The sequence below is a fragment of the Cervus elaphus genome, chromosome 9, assembly GCF_910594005.1.
Source record: "Cervus elaphus chromosome 9, mCerEla1.1, whole genome shotgun sequence".
NCBI lineage: Eukaryota > Metazoa > Chordata > Mammalia > Artiodactyla > Cervidae > Cervus > Cervus elaphus.
The window spans coordinates 106643183-106658312 of NC_057823.1; the positions used below are offsets into that span (position 1 = coordinate 106643183).

Below are 15130 nucleotides of genomic sequence, written 5' to 3' on the forward strand. Positions count from 1 at the left end.
TTAACAAGGTCTGTCCTCAGAAGAAGCTGTTGAGCTAGAGCCTAAGTAACCTGAGGAAAGGGAAACAACTGTATGTTGTCTATAAGAAACCCACTTTACATATAAAGACACACATAGGTTAATAGTAAATGGATGGGGAGAGGTATACCATACTGACCCTAATCAGAAGAAAGTGGGAGTAGCTGTATTAATTTCAGATAAGAGGAACTTCAAAGCAGGGACATTTATCAGGGACAAAGAGGAGAGTTACACAATGTTGAAGGGGTCAGTTCTCCAAAAGAGAGTACAGTCCTTAATGTACATGTGCTTAACAGCATAGCGTCAAATATTGGTAGGGCTGCAAAAACTGTTAAAATCGTAGGGAGAGATGAGTGGACCTCCGTGACGGCTGGAGGTTTCGGTACCTTTCCCCCCACCCCCATCGGAAATGGACAGATGCTGCAGATAGAAAGTGAGTAAGGACAGAGTGAACTCAAAAATGTCATCAATCAGCTCGGTAGGATGAATATCTGTTGACGACTTCACACAAAAACAGGGGAATACACATTCTTCTCAAGCTTATATTGCACAATTCAGCAAGATATTCCACATTCAAGGTCATAGACTACATCAAAATATATTTAAAAGAGTGGAATTGATAACAGTAAGATAGCTAGAAAACCCCCAAATACTTGGAGATTAAACAACACACTTCTAAATAACCCATGGACCAAGGAAGAAATCTCAAGAAAAATTTAAAAATATTTTGAACTGAATGAAACTGAAAAGAAAACTTATCAAAATGTGTGGGATATAGCAAAAGCAGTGCTTAGAGGGAAATTTATAGCTTGGACTGCATTTGTTAGAAAGGAAGAAAGATCTAAAATCAATCATCTATGCTTCTGCCTTAGGGCAATAGAAAAAGAAGAGCAAATTGAATCCAAAGTACACAGAAGAAAAGAAATAATGAAAATTAGAGTAGAACTCAGTGAAAGTGAAAACATGAAACTAATTGAGAAAAGTCGACAAAACCAAAATCTGATTCTTCGAGAAGGTGAATAAAATCAACAAGCCTCTAGCCAGGCTAACAAAAAAACCAGTGTGGGTACAAATTATTAATATCAGAAGTGAAAGAGGAGACATCACTATACATCCCATGGATATTAAAAGGATAATGAAGGAATACTCCTTAATCAATCCTGTGTCCATAAATTTGATAAGCTGGGAAAAATGGGAGCGTGCCTTGAAGCACAGTCTGCTGAAACTCACATAAGACGAGACGGACAGTCTGAACAGGCATGTGTCTATTAAAGTAATGGAATCGATCATTAATAACCTTCCAAAACAGAAAGCGCCAGGCCCAGACAGCTTCAAGCTCAGATGCCGTCACTGGTGAATTCTGTCAAACATGTAAGGAAGAAATTGCACCACTTTTCTACAATCTTACCTCGGAAAAAGAGACAGAGAAGCGAAAGTCGCTCAGTCGTGTCCGACTCTTTGCGACCCCATGGCCTATACAGCCCGTGGAATTCTCCAGGCCAGAATACTGGAGTGGGTAGCCGTTCCCTTCTCCAGGGTATCTTCCCAACCCAGGGATCAAACCCAGGTCTCCCGCATTGCAGGCAGATTCTTTACCAGCTGAGCCACAATTCCATTCTAAGATGCTCGTGTTATCAAACACCAAAAGCAGACAAAGATATTAGGAAACTATAGACCAATGTCTCTCATGAACATAGATGCAAAAATCCTTGAACTATTGAGAAATAAAATCCAACAGTGTAGGAAAAGAATTTGCACACCTTGACTAAGTGGAGTTTATTTCAGGTGTCAAAGTTTGGTTCACTATTTGAAAATCAATCAATGGAGTCCATTATATCAACGAACTAAAAAGAAAAATTACATGAGCATATGAATAGATGCAGAGAAAGCATTTGACAAAATCTACCACCAATTCGTGATTAAACACTCTCAGTAAACTAGGAATAAAGGTGAACTTCCTCAACTTGATAAAGGATGTCTACAAAAAACTTCCAGCTAACATCATACATAAATGTGAGAAACATGTAACTTTCCCACTAAGATCAGAGCAAGACATGGATGTCCCCCGCCTTACCACTGCTTGTTAAAAAAATCCTGTAAATCTTAACTAGTGAAACAAGACCAGGGCAAGAAATAAAATGTATACAGATTGGGAATGAATGTCATTGTTTGCAAATGACATGATTGTTTATGTAGATAATCCAATAGAATCACCAAAAACTCTTGAAACAATCAGTTATAGAAAGTTTGCAGGAAATGGCAACTCACTCCAGTGTTCGTGCCTGGAAAATCCCATGGACAGCCTGGTGGGCCACAGTCCATGGGGTTGCAGAGTCGGACACAACTGAGCGACTTCACTTTGCAGGATACAGTGTTAGATTATAAAAGTCAATCACTTCCCTATGTATTAACAATGAACTGGTGGAATATGAAATTAAAAGCACAATACCATCTACATTAGAACGTCAGAAAATGAAATACTTAGGTATAAATCTAACAAAGTATATATATGATCTGTAGGAGAACAATGACAGAGGTCTGGTGAGAGAAATCAATTAAGGAATGATTGTCCTGTGTCCTCAATATTGTCAGAATACCAGTTTTTCCCATTTTGCACTATAGATTTAATACACATCCCAATCAAAATCTCAGCCAATGCTGAACTGATTCTAAAATTCATATGGAGAAGCAAAAGACCCAGAATAGGCAACAGAATATTGGAGAACAAAATTGGAAGACTGACATTATGTGACTTCCAGATTTATTATAAAGACACAGTAATCAAGAGAGTTTGGTATTTGTGAAAGACAATAAACAGATAAACAAATAGATCAGTGAAACAGAATATAGAGAGTCCAGAGTAGATTGACATAAATATAGTTGACTGATCTTTGAAAAAAAGGGGCAAAGTCAGCACAGGGGAGAACAGTTAATATTTTCAACAAATGGCACTGGAACAGGGATAAAAAATTGTGAAAATAATGAATGTATACACAGACTTTACACCAATCACAAAAATTAACTCAAAATGGATCACAGACCTAAGTGTAAAATTTAAAACTGTAAAACACCTAGAAGATAAATAGGAGAAAACCTAGATAACCTTGGGTATGGAGATGATTTTTTAGATAAAACACCAAAGGCATGAACCATGAAGAAATGATTGGTAAGCTGGAATTCATCAAAATTCAAGACTTCTGGTATCTTTTCCGTCCTTCCTTTCTGTCTCTCTTTCTTTCTAAAAATGTTTATTTTTGGCTGTACCATACAGCTTGTGGGATGTTAGTTCCCCAACCAGGGATTGAACCCAGACCCTCAGCAGTGAAAGCACAGAGTCCTAACCACAGGACTGCCAGGGAATTCCCTCTTTTCTTTCTTTTCTTAAAAAATTATAACTCTGCAGAAATGTGTGTGACATGTGTGGCATACAGCAAAGGAACTACATGAGTTTTCATTCAGAGAAATTTTACTTATTTTTACTTTGATGTGAGTCAAAGTACGAAGCTGTGACTCTAGTCTCCAGGGGTGTGGCATCTTTAGTACAGAATTAAGGGGAAGGGAAGAGCATTAAAAGTGAAACTCACTCGGGTCTCAAGCACACTCTGGGTAGTCTATAAGCAAGTATAAGCTATATAATGACTTCATAAATTTAAAAGAAACAATGAACTGAAAGCAGCCTGATACGCAAGATAAAATGAACCAGATTGGCAAAATTTTCAGACAGGTTTCAACAACAGATGTTGATTGGGATACATCAGTTTAAAGGTGCGCAAAATGGACAAATGTTCAATTTCCTGAGACCAGAGCAGTAAACTGCGTTGGGCAGTCATGCAGAGGGAAGTGCCTGTATTTCTTGCCTGCTCCGAATACACACACACACACACACACACACACAATACACACACACACACACACACACACACACACAGATTCTCCTCAAAAAAACCCCCCAAAACCCACTTCTACAAAATACAATATCAGAGGAATGAGACGATGAACTGGTAAACCGGGACAAAAAGTTTGCAAAGACATTTGATAAAGGACTGTTATCTAAGATACACAAGGAACTCTAATAAGTCTACTAAGAAAAGAGGCAACCTTATGAAAAAATAAACACATCACCAAAGAAGATATACAGATGGTAAATAAGCAGATAAAAATTTGTTCAAATTTTATGCCATCAGGGAAGTGCAAAGTAAAGGACCAATGAGATACCACTGCCCCAAATTAGAATGCCCCAAGTCCAGAACATCAAATACTGGTCAGGTTATGGAGCAACAGGAACTCTCATTCATTGCTGGTGGGATTGCAAGATAATTCAGCCACTTTGGAAGACAGTTTGGTTGTGTTTTATAAAAATAAAAATAGTCTTACCGTAGGTTCCAAAAATTGAGCTCCTTGGTATTTATCCAAAGGAGTTGAGAACATATGTCTACAGTAAAGCCCACACATAGCAGTTTATAACAGCTTTATTCATAATTGTCAAAACTTAGACGCCACCAAGATATCTTTTAGTAATGAATGGATAAACTGTGGTGCATCCAGACAATGGAATATTATTCAGCGCTCAAAGGAAGTGAGCTACCAAGAAAGATATGGAGGAACCTTAAATGTATATTACCAAGTGAAAGAAAGTGAAAGTGTTGGTTGCTCAGTTGTGTCTGACTCTCCGCAACTCCATGGACTGTAGCCCGCCAGGCTCCTCTGTCCATGGTGAACCCAGGCCTCCCACAGCGTAGGCAGATTCTTCACCATCTGAGCCACCGGGGAAGCCCACCAAGTGAAGGAAGCCGGTCTGAAAAGTATATATGATTCTACATGGTGTTCTCGAAAAGTCAAAACTATCAAGGTAGTGAAAAGGTGATTGGCTCCTAGAGGTTCCTGAACAAGTGGAACACCGAAGGTTTTATGACGGTGAAACAACTGTGTGCGGTCCTGTAGCAGTGGGATACATGTCATTGTATGTTTGTTCAAGACCGTAAAATATACACCACGAGTGGAACTTAATGTAAACTGTGCACTTGTGCAATAATGACATGTTCTTATAGGTGCATCAGTTGTAACAAACGTACAAACAAACTCGAGTATGTTGATAATCAATGAGGCTGTGCACGAGTAGGGATAAGGGACAAATGGGAAATCTCTGTACTTCGTACACCAGGGCTTCCCTGGTGGCTCAGATGGAAAAGCGTCTGCCTGCAGTGTGGGAGACCCAGGTTCGATCCCTGGGTCAGGAAGATCCCCTGGAGAAGGAAATGGCAACCCACTCGAGTACTCTTGCCTGGAGAGTCCCATGGAGGGAGGAGCCTGGTGGGCTACAGTCCATGGGGTCGCAAAGAGTCGGACACGACTGAGTGACTTCACTTCACTTTCACTTTCTGTACTTTGTGCTCAGTTCTGCTCTGATACTAAAACTGCTCTAAAAGGTAAAGTCCATTAAAACACGTTAACCAGTGAGGTCTTCCTTTAAAAGGAAATGATCTGAAGCCATTTCTATCTGTATCTGTATCATGGGCTTCCCTGGTGGCTCAGTCTGTGAAGAATCCACCTGCAATGCAGAAGATGCAGGTTTGATCCCTGGGTCAGGAAGATCCCCTGGAGAAGGAGATGGTGACCCACTGCAGTGTTCTTGCCTGGGAAATTCCATGGATAGAGAAACTGGGCGGGCTACAGTGCATGGGGTTGCAAGAGTTGGACACGACTTATCAACTAAATGACAAACGGTATCTATATAGTATGGGGCTTCCCAGGTGGCGCTAGGGGTAAGAACCCTCCTGCCAATGCAGGAGATATAAGAGATGTGGGTTTGATCCCTGGGTTGCGAAGATCCCCTGGAAGAGGGCATGGTAACCCCCTCTGATATTCTTGCCTGGAGAATCCCATGGACAGAGGTGCCTGGTGGTCTACAAATCATAGAATCACAAAGAGTTGGACACGACTGAAGCGACTTAGCACATGTCTATCATAGTTGTTGATGTTTTTGTTCACTTACACAGTGCCATCCTCCACGCTTTCAAGAACCTTGGTGATGCAGAATTTGTTTAAAGTAGGCTCTGGGACTTTCTTCCAAGTTGCTTATGTCCCTTTAGTAAGTTTTTAATGCTGCTGATTTCTTAACTCTTCTCAAAAGTCTCATTAGTTGTTTTTCAGATACCATCTAAGATTCTCAATTTTTTCTTGAATGCTTTTTATGGCTGACTGCAGAGTCCAGGACTTGGGTTTGTCAAGCCTTTCTGCAGGAATAATAACCAAGTTAATGTGTGCATGCCGTGACCACCGTCGTGAATGCTGCCTGGTCAACAGTAATTAGATGCATCTTTTCAGAGATGTTACAGTGCAAAAAAAAATTCACATTAGAACTGAATGAATTCACATTCATCACATTAGAACTGATGAATTATGACAACTCGGAGTTATTCTGTATGATTAAGAGTTTTAAATTAGCTTTTTTATTAGAGAAAATATTTCTGTACATAGAAATAAATTATTGGCCTTTAAATTTTAGGTAATGACAGCACTAGTTTATGATTTGCTCTTCTTTTTAAGAAATGTTTTAATTTTTTTCATATGCTTTTGAATTTATCACCAATTTCTAAGCTAATTTTAGTTTATTGTTTATAATTATATGTTAAAGAGCACTTCTGACTCATAAGCAGTAAAAGATGCATCAGTTAATGCTTTGAAGTTTAAGTTCTTGACAGATGTAAATTTAAGCATTTAAAAATCTTTTTTAATTTCTTTTTTTTTTTTGACAGGTTACAAAGACAGAATTAGAGAAATTAAAAACAAGCTATAGACAATTAATAAAAGAAATGAATTCTGCCAAAGAGAAATATAAAGAAGCTGTAGCTAAAGGTATGGCACAATTAGGAGCAATGTTTATTGTAGTGACTTTTATTTTTATCATTTGAAAGTTATCTTTATAAGTGGTGGAATGAATCCACTTAGACTGATTAACATATAGGTAAATTAAAATAAGCCTAAATAGACAAATTATCAAACTGAATAATGTTTTCTTTTTGAGGTGGAAAGTATTTTTGAGTAGTTCATACTAAATAGAATTATGTAGTACTTGTGATAGAGTGCAAAGAATGTTTAAAATTTTCCCTCAGCCTTCAGACTTACTTAATATTAAATAAGAAAAATAAAGTCATATTTGTTTAGACGACTTTATTGATCCTCTTTTTACCTGTATTTAAGTACCATTAAAATCACAAGTCATTTTATAGCTTAATTTTGCTTTTATAGCTTGATTTTTGTTGTCCTAAAATTTTCATAATATGCTTTGGAAATAAAGTGGAAAGAGAAATGTTATGTTTTTAACAGGGATTTGTGGTTATAGTTGTAAATGTGACTAAATAGTCTTCATATTTAGATTTTTTTAAGTATAAAAGTGTTTTTTTTTTCTTCTGGGTATATATCAGCATTATTAGCAGCTCTTTTGGGGAAGGAAATGGGAACCGACTCCAGCATTCTTGCCTGGCTGATTCTGTGGACAGAGGAGCCTGGTGGGCTACAGACCTTGTGTGCACCAGTCACGCACCCTGAGCCGCTAAGCAACAAGCAGCTCTGAAAAAGTTTTACTGTGTACCTTATCTTTCTCTTCTATTAACGTCTTCTCTCTTTGTCTTCTGCTTGTATGTTCTTCTCTTGTGTTGTTGAGGTAGATGAGATAAATAACTCCCGTGTTTGGATATATTTTGCACAATGAGATTGGGGTGTTCTTGTTATTCCCAGCAGACTAGAAGAGAGAGGGATTTCAAAGTGAGCTCCCGCTCTCCCTTCCCTGTTTCCGGCCTTTCTGCCTCCCCTTCCCTCCTTCTCCTGCTGTTCCCTGCTTTCCTCCTCTCCTCCCTTCCCCGTCCTCCCCTGCTTCCCTGCCTTCTCCCCCTTGCCCTCCCGTCTCCCAGGACTCCCCAAAGCATTTCCTTGGTGTCTCTCTCTCACCCTGCCTCTACCTCCCCACATTGATTTTTCATGTTCCTCTTTCTTGCAGGGTTTCTGCTGCTTTTTTAGGGAAGATGAATTAATATTCACAGTTTGCTCATTTTTACTTATTTTTTCTTGTGCCTCAACCAACATTTTGAGACCCTGATCTCTTTTAAATGCAAATTTATCTTTTAAAATGCTTTTGTAGTTAAGTTATGTCAGTTATTTAAGTGAAGAAAACAAGAACTGCAATAGTGGAAAAATCAGTCAGACTTTGGAATCAGTCTTGGATGCAAGTTCCAAATGTTGTATGATTATTTCATAATTTTCAAACTTCATATACCTAAGTATTATTCCTTTTTTGTTTTTTTAAAGAGTGCTTTATATAATCAAGAAATATTTACTGAGCATTGTTTGCTATCTTTAAGTTGTTGAGATTCAAACATTCAAGGAACGTAGCCATTTCTGGTTGATGTTCTAACTTGGGAACCTCAAGTCTCCTTTTTCAAAATGTAGCCTTTGCTAAGCCATCAAGAGTAATTTAAAAGTGGTTTTGTATGTTGAGCATTACTACTCAGTCTGTCAAACAGTAGGTTTTATAAAGTTCATTACCTAATGCTTGGCTAGCATTCTCAAATTTCCTGTAGTATAAATATCCATATTTGAATTCACCCAGAGCAAGTGATGACTTAATTCGTTTATATTGTAATCCATCTATGTGAAGTATTTCATACTAGGTCTATATCTGTTGGAAAATAATTAATTAGGAAAAGAAATACATTATTACTCCCAAGTCTTTGATACCTACTTTTAATGATAGTTTATTTTTGTTTAAAAAATGAGATCTAATTTTGGTATCACAAATCTTAAATAGTTCTTGTACCTAATGTTTATGTTATCAAAGATTATTTACAGGTAATAATTGTTCTTTATCACTTTTGGTAGAGATAAAACACCATTTATTGTGTTAGTAATAAGGAAACTAGAAAATCTGAAGACCGTAGCTTTAATTGATCTTAAGAAGTGTATTATTGGACTGAGTCTCCTGTTAAAATATGTGAGCTTATTTATTAATATATTTCCTTTCTAAAGGTGTTAGTGATAGTGTGTGCCTATTTTCAAGAATTTGATTGCTCTCCTTAAATCAATTTATAATGTATAGAGTATATACTTGTAAAATAAGTTCTTATGTAACTATGTGAATGCATGAGACATATGTAAATTTCCCTTTTTATAATCACAACTGTCTTTATACTCATGTTTATATGAAAAAGTATAAAACTTTACTTTTGAAAACCTGATTTTCAAACTGCTTCTACATTTATCATGGAAATGGGGATCGTTTTGTGTATGTGTGAGGTTATTTACTCTTTATAAGGGTGATGTGTGGGCAGATTCTTCCAGCATTAACAGGTTTTATGTCAGAACCATGGTTTATCTGGGGAGGCCACACCAGGCCATTTCTGGAATGGGCTGTAGGAGCTGCTGGGGCTCTGGCGTTTAGAGTCCTTACTTTAGGAATTGGGAGGTCTTGGGGAAGCGATTTGAAAACTCAGTCCAACACATAGGATCCACCCTGAGAAGACAAGGCCCTGGAGGAGATAGCACCTGACCGTAGTTCCTGTAGTAAGTCAGGGTTAAATCCTGGATTTGATGGAGAATTGGTTTAGAATCCAGGGTTCAGCGACTGCATCTGGAGCTTCAGCAACAGTAGTAGATCAACAGGCAGCCTGAGTTCATACTGACGTTCCAGACTCCTGACCCCTGCTGTATGGATTACACAAAATACTTTCACTTTTCAATGTTAGAATTTATATCGAAGGAACACTGATTTATGTTATCTAATGTAAAGTATAGCATTCATTAGTAATATTAATAGAGCATCATTTTTGCTGGGCTTCCCTGATAGCTCAGTTGGTAAAGAATCCACCTGCAGTTGGTAAAGAATCCGCCTGCAATCTGGGAGACCTGGGTTCAATCCCTGGGTTGGGAAGATCCCCTGGAGAAGGGAAAGGCTACCCACTCCAGTATTCTGGCCCAGAGAATTCCAGTATTCTGGCCATGGAGTTGCAAAGAGTCGGACACGACTGAACGACTTTCACTTTCATTTTAGTTAAATTATTTTTTCTTTTGCAGTATATCCTAAATGTCAAACTCATTTTATTCTCTTCTATGTTGCAGGAACAAATATTTGTTTTAAATTAACTTGGACTAATTTGGACAGTAGTCTGTTGAGTTTTATTTATAACATGTATGCTGAGAACAACCAAACTAATTTTAGCTTATTGAACTGAAGTTAATAATTCAGAATGTTTCTTGATAGCATGGAATAGTAAGTTCTTAAATGCAAAATACACAGGTTTTCCTTTCCTATTGCATATTATTCTGAATGCTTTTAGTTGATTAAACACATGGTTAGGTTTGCCATAAAACAATTTTGTGAGTCCATAAAGCTTGTATCCAAACTAAGCTTCTGACATAATGGCCACAAGTGGAAAAACTTGCTGTCGCATCCCTCTGTTTAAAATATTTTTAATATTAATCTTTCTTAATATTTTGAACTTCTTTTTTTATATTGGAGTAGAGCCAGTTAACTATGTAATGATCTTTTCAGGTGGTCACATCATCCTTATAAAGAGTCAGTAGCTACTCAGGAGGACTCCCACAGGATCGTGTTAGCTGTGGACAAAGATGGTTTTCCTTTTCAATATAGAGGGTTTTTTTTTTTCTTTTTCCTTGCCTAACTTCCCCAGCTAGAATCTCCAGTGTAGTGTTGAATGGAAGAGGAAAGAGCAAACATGTTTGCCTTGCTGCTGATCTTCGCGGGGAAGACTTTCATCATAAGGATGATGTTAACTATCGTTCCTGAAAGACTTTTCTTTCTGTTGGCTTGAATAAGTTCATTTTTATTCCTGCTTAGTAATGGAAGTTAGATTTTGTCAAATGATTTTTCTGTGTCTGTGGAGATGTGTATGTCTTCTAGTTTGATACAGTGAGTTGTTTTGATTGATTTTCACGTTTTTCAAAGATTATGCAAACCTCACATCTGGGGGATAAACTCCTCTTGGCTATGATGTATTATTATTTTTGATGTTATTTGATATGATTGGCTAAGTTTTTATGAATTTTCATATTTGTCTTTGTTTCTTTTAATAGCTAGTCTCATTTCGGTATAATTTTAATACTTGTCCTCTGCCTGATTTCCCCCCTCTTCAATTTTGTAGAAATCCTTGTGTTGAATTCATAATATTTCTTAAATATTGGTAGAATTCACTTGTGAAGCCATGTGAGTCTGCTTGCTTTATTTTTTTTCTTTTTAGCTAAAATTTTTAAACTATAAATTCAGTTTCTTTAGGTGGTATCAGCTATTTGTTTATCTTTTTCTTTGAGTTTTAGTAGGTTGTGTCTTTCAAGGAATTGTTCGTTTGTTAAATTTATTGGTACTAAGTTGTTCAGAATACTTCCTTTTTCACCCTTTTATAGAATCTGCCGATATTTTCTTTCTCATTTTTATTATTGACACTTTGTGTCTTCTCTTTTTTACCTACTCCTTCTGGCTAGAGCTTTACTGGTTTTATTAATCTTCTCACAGGCCAGCTTTAGGCTTTATTTTGTTTCTGTTTTTCTGCTTTCTTTTTAATTGATCTATACTCTGTGCTCTCATCTTTGCTTCTTTTCTTCCTTGTGCTTGCTTTAGGCTTTGTTTACACCAGCTTGTCTAAGTTTTTTTTTTATAAATGTGGAAACTAAGATCATTGATTTGAGAACTAGCTTTTCTAATATAGGCATTATAGTGCTATGAATTTCCCTAAGTACTGTCTTAGCAACATTCCATAAATTTGTATATATTATGCTGTCATTTTTCTTTAGTTCAAAATACTTCAAGTATTTCCTTTTGTTTTTTTCCCCCTTTGATCCATAGGTTATTTAGAAATGTATTAAGTTTCCTAAAGTTTTGACATTTAAAAAAGTCCCTATTTTTTATTTATATTTTAATTTCAATTGTTCTGAGAGGTTTTTTTTTTATGATTTTATTCCTTTTACACTTATGGATATGTATTACAATGTCCATAGTTGGTTTATCTTGGTAAGTGCTTCGTGTGCACTCTGTAAGAATATGTATTCTGCTGCTGTTGGTCGCAGTGGTCTATACTGTTGGCCTGGGCCAGGTGGTTGATAGTATTATTAGAAACGTTCATGCTCTTACTGATATTCTGTGTACTTGCTCTCTCAATTATTGAGAGAGGGCAGTTGAAATCTCCCAGTGGGATTGTGTTTGTCTGTTTCTTCTCATAGTTTCATTAGTTTTTTGCTTAGTGTATTTTGAAACGTGCTGTTGAGTGTAAAGAGCAGTCATGATTGTTTCCTCCTGATGCTCTGACCTTTCTCTCATATGAAATGACCTTTATTATCGCTGGTATTATTCTTTTCTGTGTTATCTGTTCTGATGTTAATATTAGATATTTTGACTGATGTTTGCATGGTATTTTTTTAGTCCTTTCACATCAACATTTTTTAGTCTTTATATTTGAAGTGCATTGCTTATAAGCATCGTATAATTAGGTCTTGCTATTCTGTCTTGATAATCTCTACATTTTAATTGGGGTAGTTAGACTATAACGTGATTGATTTTGACAGCGTTAGGTTTAGATTTGTCAATCTTGCAGTTTTTTTCCCCTTTGTTTCATCTGTTTATTCTACTTTTCCTTTTTTCTTCCATCTTTTGAGTTAATTGAAAAAATTTCTTAAGATTCCCTTTGTTGTCATATTTCCTTTGTTGTCTTCTTAGCTATAACTGTTTGTTTTGGTATTTTATCTTTATTTTACCATAGTATACCTTCAAGTGACATCATTTCACCTTGTGTATAACAAGGAATCCTGACGCTGGTGTGGTTCCTGTGTTTGTGCTATTGTTGTGATGTATTTTACTTTTGCATATGTTTTTAACTTTATACTATATGTTAATATTTTTGTTTTTTTTTTTTTAGTCAGACATCTTTAAAATTGTAATAAAGCATCTTATATATTTATCCATGTAGTCATTTTTCATAGAATTCTTTATTCCATCTGGTATCATTTTACTTGTTCATTTAAGAAGGCCTTATTTTCTTGCCTCGCTTTTCTCTGGAACTCTACATTCAGTTGAGTATATCTTTCCCTTACTCCCTTGCCTTTTGCTTCTCTTCTTTTCTTAGCTATTTGTAAAACTTCCTCAGATGAACCAGTTTGCATTTTGTTTTATTCGGGATAGTTTTGGTTACTGCCTCCCCTGCAGTGTTATGAATCTCTGTCCATAGTTTGCCAGACACTTCGTCTACCGGATCTAAACCCTTAAATCTATTCATCACCTCCACTGTATAATCATAAGAGATTTGATTCAGATCATGCCTGAATGGGCTAGTGTTTTTTTCTACTTCAATTTAAGCCTGAATTTTGCAAGAAAGAGCTCATGATCTGGGCCATAGTCAGCTCCTGGTCTTGTTTGCACTGACTGTATAGAGCTTTTCCATCTTAGGCTGCAAAGAATATAATCAATCAATTATACCAAACTGAATGCAGAGTTCCAGAGAACAACAAGGAGTGATGAGAAGGCCTTCTTAAGTGAACATTGCTAAGAAATAGGGGAAAAGAGTAGAATGTGAAAGACTAGAGATCTCTTCAAGAAAATTGGAGATAACAAATTCCATATATATGTGTTAGCATACTGTATTGGTGTTTTTCTTTCTGGCTTACTTCACTCTGTATAATGGCTCCAGTTTCATCCACCTCATTAGAACTGATTCAAAAGTAATTAGCCTCCAACTAATAAAAATAATTGGGGGAAAAAAAGGCAAAAAAAAAAAAAAGAAAATTGGAGATACCAAGAGAACATTTCATGCAAAGACGGACATGAGAAAGGACAGAAACAGCAAGGGCCTAACAGAAGCTGGAGAGATTAAGAGGAGGTAGCAAGACTATGCAGACCTATACAAAAAAAGGTCTCAAAGACTGAGACAACCACAATGGTGTGGTCACTCACCTAGAGCCAGACATCCTGGAGTGTGAAATCAAGTGGACCTTAGGAAGCATTACTACCAGCAAAGCTAGTGGAGTGATGAAATTACAGCTGAGCTATTTCAAATCCTAAATGATGTTGCTGTTAAAGTGTTGCACTCAGTATGTCATCAAATTTGGAAAACTCAGCAGTGGCCACAGGATGGGAAAAGGTCAGTTTTCATTTCAGTTTCAAAGAAAGACGATGACAGAGAATGTTCAGATACCATAAACTGTACTCTTTTCACATGCTAGCAAGGTAATGCTCAAAATCCTTCAAGTTAGGCTTCAGCAGTATGTGAACCGAGAACTTCCAGATGTACAAGCTGAGATCAAATTGCAAACATTCATTGGATCATAGAGAAAAACAAGGGACTTCCAGAAAAACATCTACTTCTGCTTGATTGACTGCACTAACGCTTTTGACTGTGTGGATCACGACAAACTGTGGAAGATTGTTAAAAAGATGGGAGTACCAGGTCATCTTACCTGTCTCTTGAGAAACCTGTATGTGGGTCAAGAAGCAACAGTTAGAACCAGACATAGAAAAGTTGACTGGTTCCAAATTGGGAAAAGAGTATGTCAAGGCTGTATATTGTCACCTTGCCCATTTAACTTCTATACAGAGTACAGCATGTGAAATGCCGGGCTGGATGAAGCACAGTTGGAATCAAGATTGCTGGGAGAACTGTCAACAACCTCGGATGTGCAGATGATGCCACTATATTGGCAGAAAGCAAAGAGTAACTAAAGAGCTTCTTGATGAAGGTGAAAGAGGAAAGTGACAAAGCTGGCTTAAAACTCTGCATTCAAAAACTGAAGATCATGGCAACTGGTCCCATCACTTTGTGGCAAATAGATGGAAAAAAGGAGAAACAGTGGCAGATTTTATTTTCTTGGGCTCCAAAATCACTGTGGATGGTGACTGCAGCCTTGAAATTATAAGACACTTCCTTCTTGGAAGAAAAACTATGACCAACCTAGATAGTGTATTAAAAAGCAGAGATATCACTTTGCCAACAAAGATCCATATAGTCAAAGCTATGGTTTTTCCAGTAGTCATGTATGGATGTGAGAGTTGCACCATAAGGAAGGTTGAATGCTGAAGAATTGATACTTCTGAACTGTGGTGTTGGAGAAGACTCTTGAG

The 15130-nt window shown here is 37.0% G+C and overlaps 1 protein-coding gene across 10 annotated transcripts in view; it reads left to right on the plus strand.

The window, feature by feature from the left end:
• Positions 1-15130, plus strand: part of FER (FER tyrosine kinase) — a 453310-nt gene that overhangs the window by 74226 nt on the left and 363954 nt on the right. For all 10 annotated transcript variants that reach the window (XR_006342861.1, XM_043913752.1, XM_043913753.1 and 7 more), the window contains one exon: positions 6774-6873. Coding sequence is in view for 9 of the 10 variants with exons in the window: in XM_043913752.1 (XP_043769687.1) it covers positions 6774-6873 (100 nt within the window). In the remaining variant the exon portion in view is untranslated. The remainder of the gene's footprint in view (positions 1-6773; positions 6874-15130) is intronic.